The following is a 10206-nucleotide window of genomic DNA, read 5'->3' as shown; positions in this document are numbered from 1 at the left end:
AAAGCATAACACTCTTTAGAAATGTCAAGGAGTGATAAGGTCTAGATGATCTTTGGTTAAAATCCTTTGACCAGGTCACACTAAAAATGTGCATGTAAACCTTTTACAAGGTTGGCTCATAGCTGAGTTCACTTTAGAAGAGTGAATTATTTGGGTTGCCGGTCCCAAGTGGTTTTTTCCTTTATAGATTTTATGTTAAAAATTATGTGTTCAATTGTGTGATTACTTATATGTTGCAAAGTTTATTTCATGCTTTAGATTTTATGTTGCAACTCGGTATAAGCTAGATAGTTACTCTGATACTTGGTATAGTCATAAGCAGTGAGTTAATAGTTTGAAGTAAAAAGATTATAAGTGTGAATTGAGATGTTGAATATGGTTATCGAGTTACTGTTGTGAAAGTATATGAAGTTTAATTTGGTGCTAAATTGTTTTCAAGGCATGTAGGATAACTATATATAATTGATTCACCTCCCTCTTAGTTATCAACATCTTCTACTTGTAAAGTATAAAGTTAATAAAATTGCTTATGTATGTCTATGTTCTAGCAGTATGATTGACCAATGTAGCTGATACCATGGAAGTTTAATGTTAATAAGTGATATATTTTTGGTTATTCAAAAATTTCCTTATATACTATTTTATTAAAGTTAATAGGAGATAAGTTTCATTTTTTTATGAAACATACTTCTTTTCATTCTAACAACTAGTTGTATTCACAAGGAATTATCAGAGCAAAGCTATAAATCTAAAAATAAAATAAAGGTGCTAAGATTGGTTGAATTACTAGGTAAAAGTACAAAGTTGTGTTACCTTTCAGGTTGACTTATCTGAATGATTGAAATTGGGTATTTCTATCTAAAAATCATTTTTTTTTCAAACATATGATCTAGATAAATTCACTCTAGCTAAGTTATATGTGTTCTCACACTTTTCCAATTGGAAATGTCTATTAAATGCATGTTAATACTAGTTTGTGTCTAATTTTCAAAGAAATATAATTATTTTAGAAAATTGATGTTTTAATAACTCTTACTTTTTTAATGATATTTTTTTGATAACATATAAACACCATTTTATAGAGCTCAATGTTAAGAATATTTTCATACATAGTTTTTAGTGTTTTACTTAGATATATAATATTATAATTAAAAAATACTAAAAAATACATATTTTAACACTTGAGAAAATGTTAATTTTGAGAAAGAAAAAATAGTAAATCTTATTAAAATTTTAAAAAAGCATATGACGTTCTAAAGGAGAGAGTCTTCTTCCAAAATGCATAATTTTTATTTTGGTTAAAATAGATTTGTTTTGAAAAATGTGGTGGGAGATGAAAATTATCCATTTCAGGTAAGTTGAAATTTGATTGTTATAAAAGAGAAAATACAGGTCAAAAGCCATTTTTAAAATATTGATCTAGCTATATATGCCATCTATAACATAATCCAAGACTAAAGCGAAAAAGGTTTATTTTCATATAGTTTTGTATTGGGAACTAGACCCCTCATTTTGAACATTTTTTAGCAACTAAAAAATCATCCTTAAAATTTAGGAAAATATGTCAATTTTAATTCCAAATAATCATTAAAAATAACAATCATAAACTTCGTCCATTTCTATACATTTCATTAGTTTACTCCATTCTCAAATTCTAAATAATAATACTAGTTTTATGTCATTGAAGTTGAATAGTTATACTTTTGTTAGCCTTTTCCTTTATAAAAGGGTGACACAGGTTTGTGCTTTTACCCTACTATGAGATATTTATGTAAGGGCTACACCAATGATACATATCCATATATGATCTTTGGTGCCCAATTCAGATGGTTTTTAATCTAAACACGATCTTGGTCTTGAATGTTGAATTTTTTAGCTCGATCATGTTATTATCATTTTTCTTCGCTTGTCACTCTAGTTGGATGACTTTTTCAATTTATTTTTTAGTTTAATCCCTCCTACACAACATATTTCTTGGGATGTTGGTTCAAGGTTTAACCTTGGAGATTTTGTGAGGAATTATTTAATTGAAAACTACTAACTCAAGGGAGAAAAACCTTAGGGCTTGTTTGGTTCATGGAACATGAAGAGAATTGGCTTTTTAATAATCTAGATTTGAATTTTTTTGCATTTGTTTCAAAATTGGCAAAATGGAATTAGAATACTAGGCTTCTAATTTTGTCTCAAAACTAGGTTATTAGACTTTTCACTACCAACTAGGAATTGAAAATCAAAATTTGATTATGCTTTTCAAGGGGTGTAAAAAATTAGATTGGACTATTTTTTGGAGTATGCCTTCATCTCCAAGCTTACACATAAAAATGTTTCTTTCCACTCATCTTTCGATTGAAACAAACAATACAAGTAAAATCCCAAAAATAGAAATGAAGATTTGCAAAACCTTGATTTGGCTAAATCCAGAGTTGTAGAAATCTTGATTTCTACAATTCCACAAACAAAACAGACCCTTAAAGAATAATTGACTATTCTATGTCAATCTCAATCTAGTATGAAGGGAGTATACATGAATGTGAAAACAAAGTTTTGATTTATTTGTACTTGTGGAAAAACTTGTAGTATATCAAAGAATTAGAACTAGAAAAACGTTTAATGACTAGAAAGAAAGATAAGTAAACTATAAACCTAAATGATATGAGAAAATTAAAAAATGTACTTTTTGGCTTCAGAGGTCTATTCTAGGAAGGCTTCCATTAAAAAAATAGATTGCAAGAACAAATCATCAAGCTTTAGTTTGCTAGCTTAATTGATCATGATAATTTCACTATCTTCCACCATAGGCTTCTTGTCTATGAAGCCTTTGACACATGTGTAGTCCATCACTAGCCAAATATATAATTCACACACCTTTGTTAAAATCTCCTATTGTCAACTTACTATTAGAGAAGGATTTGTAAGATAGTTGCAATTAAGAGAACCTTCCAATCTAAGAGAACCTAGAAGTTGTTATGCGAGTCTTGTTTGGAGAGGTTGAAGAGAATAAATGTTAAAAGTCTACTCCATCATCATATGTGTATTTTAATGACAATACAATCTTGTAGAGAGACAATATTTCCACAATCCATAATAAGTAATCTGTTCTCCTTCTAGATTTAACTATATAAAATTTATTATCATCAATGTTTTGCATCACATGCCATGATCTTTCATCAAAGACAAAAGAATTATAAGAGATAAATATGTGATTCAAAAGATTGATAATAAAAAATTGCACACAATTGAATTTAGAAACAAAATAAATACATAAATATGATCTTTAAACTTTTCAAAATATTTTAAAAAAATTGACAAATAATTCTAACATTTCTAAATATATAATTATATTGAAAATAGAGTTTAAAGTTACCAGTAATGATACACTTCCCTGATTGAAACATCTATATCTTACCACTAGACATATACGTTACGAGTAATCAACATGGTGAAAAGATTTGCATTCACAAAATTTGTGAATTATAATTTAATCTATTGTACCCTACACTATGATCTTTAGAAATTTACTTTTACTAATAATGGATGTGATACAAAGAACGAGATTTAAAAAAAAACCGAAATTGCATTTTAAATTGACGATAAATATTTATTCGGATTTATCCAGAGTTCTACTCCTGTAAACCCGAAAGAGAAGTTAGTTACCATTTTAGAACTTCATTTCGACAAATTCATCCCACTGGTCACTCTGAGCATAAGGAAATTTGAGGGCGTTGGACTTCAGCAAGAGGCTGTGAACAGGTATGTGAATCTCTGGTTTTATCTATTAGCCTGTCGTAGTTAAATCCTCGTATGGTTGTACACGCTCTCATATTTCTATGGAATTCTAACGTAAACTCTGCTTATTGTTATCAGACTAGAATATCTGAGTTATGTTTAACGCTGTATATTCATTTAATATGTACAGAGCATGTATACTCATTGCATATCATCCAAATTCAGCAAACACCAAGAGTCCGGGAAGACTTTGTTTTAAAGGGTTCATTTGGCTTTAAATTATTCTATTAACGGCAATGCGCCTTATGTTTAGAAAGGGCTTGTACTGTATGTTGGGTGCTGGATCCTCTGTTTATATCATAATTTTATTTTCGAACGTTGGATGAGGTTATGGAATATATTCAGGTGTGCGGATAAATTAAGTTCAAATTTAAGATATGTGACCATGAATTGTACTTCCTTCATCCGTCCGTAATCATTCAACATGTAAGCTGATGTAGAAGGATTGTGAACCACAGGTCGTGCAAGCACATCCCAAGTGGAGAATTTATCATCAAAATTAACAGTAGGAGGATTAACCTTTAGAAAAAGCAGTAGCAGACACTCGAACACAAACGTCGTAGCAGTTCCTCATTTCTGCAGTGACGCTTTGTATTCTTTGGATTGTTTACGTAGTTTGGGCTTATATAATTTGTCTATCTTGTATTCTATTGCATTACATTCTTTGGAATTAATGGATATTGAATGCATTCCGAATCTTTTTTTTGTGTGTTTCTAGCGTTTTATTTTTCAATGGTTGAAACTCTGTTTTGTTAGATGGAGATCTTGAGTCAGACTGGAATAAGAGCAAACTTCAAGGCTGTGGGATTCAGGAAGAATGAAGGATACAAGCAAAAGCAATGCCCTGTCTCTGCATTGGCTTGTGGGTCTTGTGCTGCAAAGCCAGCTGCTGCTTCCCAGATTTATCGTAATATTGTACCTAGGAGAACATCAGTCATATTGATGGCAACCAAGTCTGGGAAGAATAAACATAGTGACTCACCTGCATACAAGGAGCTTTATCAAGCATATCCTGAAGCTGCATTGTTGAAGGTAAATATTAGTCTCTCTTGGTAAAAAGAGTAGTTCAGGAACCATGCTTTTCTTTTTGTTTGCAGTGAAGTATAACATGCTTACGGTGTTCTCATTGTCTACATTTTTTTCATCAATTGCCTTTTCCATCATTGATTTAAAAAAATTAGGTTCTTCAATAAGTTGGGTAACCATTCTCCTGTTAGAAAGTAAAGTCCACCAAGATAACTGGAGGGGGGGGGGGGAGGTGCGGCTGAATCTGTTATCCAATTAAAATAATTGTCAATATCCTTATTAACTCCAAAACATGTAAACAGTAGATGCAACGACCATAGAAATATAACCATACACAATAACACCAAATCTTTTAACTAGGAAAAACCCCGATGGGGATGGTACCCACAAGATGATTACTAATATAAAGGTTCCTTCTAAAAGGATGAACCCTATTAGTAGTCAATGAAATACAATCAGCACATATGAGTCCTTGTTAGGAGATTCCAACCCTGTTAGGAGTTGCACCAACCTTGTTAGGAGTTGAAAGGAAGATAGATGGACCCACTGTCCAAACAACTTCAGTACTATCCTCACTGAATAATACAAGTATACATCAAACTATCCAACAACAACTTCTTTGCCAAATATAGTTCCTTGTAAGCTCATCGTGCCTCAACCGCACCAAACACTTCTCTGATTTGAAAGATATTTGCATGTAAGCTCACACAATACATCAAATAGATATGACCGCATATCATACTTTACATCCAAGGAAATGACCTTTCCTTTATACCAAGTCCTAGAATAAGATATTGAATCAGCCTTGAGGCTTTCCCAATTTACAACAATAATATAGGACCAAGGTTACCAGGAGACTGGGGTACTTGGAGACCTTGGAGACTGGTACTGGTACTAGTACGGCTAATTTTCAAAAATAGGAGACGGGGGAACTTGGAGACGTTAATAGTTGTTTAATAAAGAAATAATTATACATCATTGACAAGTCTTTCTAGAGGCAATTAAGAAAATTGATTGGAAAACTATAGTGGCTATCATTATAATTACTAACATATATGATATAAGTAATAACAAATTTTTAAGAGGTGATGATAGAGGATAAGATTTAGGAGTTTTATGATGCCTTATGCTCAATATTTTTGGTGGGAGACATCAATTATTGGTTGGGGGACTTTGGAGATGGCAACCAAAACCTCGTGCATCCAAACATTTTTGGGGAGGTCTTCGGTACCTATAGACGTGTCTCCGGTACTGGGGGTCTCCGAGACGCGTCTCCAGGTGTAGGAGACGGGTCTCCTGGTAACCATGTATAGGACCAACTTAAGATATAACATTACATGTTACATTACAATATTACATCTTTTTCACAATTACAAGCAATCTGTTGTCTCACAATCTTCATAACTTTCCGTACGATGAACATCTGAATGTGCGTGATTAACCAAGTCATCTTCAACATGTCTTCAACCTCTGTCCAAGTTTGCTTAATCAGATCCCATCTTTGCTTCCAATGATCTATTCAACAGGGTGATTCTTTATCAAGATTTTGTTAGGTATCACCGCTTCAACTCTGATTTCAACTCTAGGTTCTTCTCTCTATACATCTCTCTGAATTTCATTTTGCAAATCAGTGTCAAGTCTCATAAAATATTTTTTGTTCAACATTTTCTCTATTAATTCTTGGATTAGTGTCTTCATTAGAATTATAATCAAGTATTCTTTCCTGAATTTTAAACTTTTCATCAACTCTCACATTTGCGCTCTCAACAATAGTCTTAGTTCTCTGATTAAAACATCTATATGCCTTACTTTTCAATGAATATTCTAGAAACATACCATCATCACTTCTTGAATCAAACTTTCCAATATCATCATCTCTTAATGTAACATTTACTTTTAAAGATTCTGAAATACTTTACTAAGGGTGTATGTCCAAACCAAAGTTCATAAGGTGTCTTACCAGTGCCTTGTCTGATTTGTACTCTGTTCATAGTGTATGCTGCTGTATTCATCACTTCTCTCCAAAAGATCCTAGATACATTGTTCTCAAACATCATTGCTCTTGCTGCTTCTGTCACTGTTTTGTTCTTTTTTTCTACTATCCCATTCAGTTCAGGTGTTTCAGGGGCTGAAAGCTATCTCTTTATACCATTATCTTCACAAAAATTGTTAAACTCATTTGAAGTAAACTCTCCTCCTCTATTAGATTTCAAAGATCTAATCTTCAAACCAGATTCATTCTCAACTCTACTTTTAAATATCTTGAACATTTCAAAAACTTCAGAATTCCTTAAGGAATGCTACCCACGTCATTCTTGTGAAATCATCAACAAGAATCATAAAATACCTTTTACCATAGAATGCTCGTATCTTTGTAGGACCACTCAAGTCTATGTGCACAATCTCCAACTTCGTTGATGTAGTAAATTTCTTGCTTGGAAATGAGTTTTTCTTCTATTTCGCCATTACACATTCCTTACACATCACATTAGCAGGTTTCACAATCTTAGGCAAATCTCTTACTGTAAATGTAATATTGACCTTCACAATGTTATCAAAGTTGATATGACAAAATCTCTTATGCCACAACCAACTATCATCCACCTTAGCAACTAAGCATGTCATCTTAGTAGGATTCAATTGAAATACATTACCTCTTGTCCTTGTACCAGTACCAATCAATGAACCATCTTTGTCTTTGATAATGTAAGTCTTCTCTGTAAACTGCAACTGATATCCTTTGTCCACTAGTTGTCCAACACTCAAAATATTATGTTTCAAACCATCCACAAAGTAAACATCATCAGTGTTAGTCTTTTCATCAAGTGTAATAGATCCTTTTTCCTTTATACGACAGGCTGCATTATTTCCAACTCTAACTATTCCTCCATCATAGCTATTGCATTCAACAAACTTATTCATATCTCCAGTCATGGGATGGGCGCAACCACTATCAATAATCCAATCAGATTTCTTCTTTTCAACTTGTGACACTATAGCTTTTTCTTCTCTAACTTCTTTTTTTAGGGCTTTCTTCCTTAATAGCAACAAATCCTATGTCATCATTCTCATCCTCACTTTCACTCAAAAATTCTTCTAGTCTAGCATTAAATTCCTCATTATTTGCAAAAAAGGCAATCCTTAGGCATTCTTGATTGATGGGGTTTCTTACACTTCTTTACTCTCTTAGGACATTTAGAAGAATAATGACCAAATTCATTACAAGTCCAACCCTTCCAGATTTTATTACCTTTAGGCTCTCTCTTCATAAGTAGGGCAAGACCTTCCTCAATCTTCTTGTCTTCGACTTTTGTTCGGCAACTATTGGCATAATCTCCACTCGTACTTGCACTCCTTGTCAACATAGGTTGAACACTTAATGCGCTGAAAACATTTTCAACTCTAGGCAATTCTCCACCCTATCTCATCCACATTTCTGTCTCCCAAGAAGAGCCTCTCTTGTAAAATCAGTTGTCAAGGGAATAACTTGTTCTATCATTTGCGTTGTCTGTCTGTATGCAGATGCAAAGTCTTCAATATCTTCCATACAACTTCATCTCTAGATTTCTCTCCTCCACAAGTTTTAATTCCTATTCTACCAAAATAACTTCTTACAGATTCATCTTCCATCATTATAGTTTCTTGAAATAAACATATCCAATTCTGTAATCTAACCTTCTGAGCATGATTATCACCTTTAAATGTACTTTGCAAAGCTTTCCAAATTTTATGAGCTAATCTTAAAGATTTTACCTGAGCAAATTCAGTTTCAGGAAGAGTTGATTATAGTGCTTCTCTAGCAAGGATATTGAACATGAATATATCTTTTTTGTTTTTTCACAACCTTCAAACTTGTCTTCTTCAATCACATCCTTCAGACTATTAGTAAACAACCGATACCCTGGACCCATGCGTAGCAAATGTGTCTTAATCTTTTCCTTGCAACTGTCATAATTAACTCCATCAAACTTCAGACTTTCTTTCTTGAAATGTGCCATAGATCTCCTTAAGCTGTTAAGCTCTTCCTTCAAGGACTTGATGCTCTGATACCAATTGTTAGAAAGTACACCAGGACAACCGAGAGGGGGGGGGGGGTGAATTAGTTATCCAATTAAAATAACTTTTAATATCCTTATTAACTCCAAAACATGTAAACAATTGATTCAACAACCATAGAAAGATAACCATACACAATAACACCAGATTTGTTATCTAGAGAAACCCTTGGCCAAAGGGAAACCCCTTGGTGGGGATGGTCCGCACAAGATGTTGTACTAATATAAATGTTCGTTGTGAAAGGATGAACCCTATTAGTAGTCAATGAAATACAACCAACAAATATGAGTCGCTGTTAGGAGATTCCAACCCTGTTAGGAATTGAAAGGAAGACAGATGGACCCGCTATCCAAAAAAATTCAGTACTATCCTCACTGAATAATACAAGTATACATCAACACAGTCCAACAACAACTTCTTTGCTAAATACAGTTCCTTGTAAGCTCACCATGCCTCAACTGCACCAAACACTTCTCTGATCTGAAAGATATTCGCATGTAAGCTTGCACAATACATCAAATAGATATGATCGCATATTGTACTTTATACCAAGTCCTAGAATAAGGTTTTGAATTGGCCTTGAAGCTTTCCCAATTACAATAATAATAGAGGACCAACTTAAGATATTACATTACACGTTACATTACAAAATTACATCTTTTCTCAATTACAAGCAATCTGTTGGCTTTCTCAATTACAAGCAATCTGTTGGCTCACAATCTTCATAGCTTTCCGTACGATGAACATCTGAATGTGCGTGATTAACCAAAGCATCTTCAACATGTCTTCAACCTCTGTCCAAGTCCGCTTGACCAAATTCCATCTTTGTTAGGAGATACAATCCAAACAACAGTACCTGCTTTCCAGAAACTTTGTCTGAAAGCTGCCTTCACTAAATTCTTATAACTCTGTCCAGTCTTCATAATTCTGCACGCGCTCTTAATTTTAGCATCTAGACATACTCTAGAACATTATCACAAGTACATATTAGCTGATCTTCAATCCTCGAACTGCGTGAAGCCAAACTCTGTCTGCTGCACTGCTAGTGTTCACAGAATAACCAGTATGTTGACATCAATGACAACCTCTGTCATGAATGCAGCACACGACCTCTGAATCATGTCTTCAACACTGCGAGGATACTCCCCCATAGGAATACCATCAGCATTCATGCTTAACATCTCCTAGGATAATCATTTACATTTAAACTTTAAAATTGAAAAAAAGGAATGAACCTCAAATTGACATCGTATCCAACAAATGCATTCGAAAATCTGGATAAAATGTATAGAAAAGTGATAGAAATTGTAAATTTTACAAATATGAATAGAAAATCTT

The 10206-nt window shown here is 33.2% G+C and overlaps 1 protein-coding gene across 2 annotated transcripts in view; it reads left to right on the top strand.

Moving 5' to 3' along the window:
* Window positions 1–3434: 3434 nt before the first annotated feature.
* The window catches only part of LOC149580455 (protein REGULATOR OF FATTY ACID COMPOSITION 3, chloroplastic-like), a 134127-nt gene continuing 127355 nt past the window's right edge, over window positions 3435–10206 (top strand). For both annotated transcript variants that reach the window (XM_089791118.1, XM_089791109.1), the window contains exons 1-2: window positions 3435–3750; window positions 4543–4818. In XM_089791118.1, the coding sequence (XP_089647244.1) occupies window positions 4543–4818 (276 nt within the window). In that variant the 5' untranslated portion in view covers window positions 3435–3750. The remainder of the gene's footprint in view (window positions 3751–4542; window positions 4819–10206) is intronic.

This window comes from Cupressus sempervirens, chromosome 1 (genome assembly GCF_028749045.1).
Source record: "Cupressus sempervirens isolate cs-2001-9-10 chromosome 1, ASM2874904v1, whole genome shotgun sequence".
Taxonomy (NCBI): Eukaryota; Viridiplantae; Streptophyta; class Pinopsida; order Cupressales; family Cupressaceae; genus Cupressus; species Cupressus sempervirens.
This window is presented reverse-complemented; position numbering and strand designations above follow the sequence as displayed.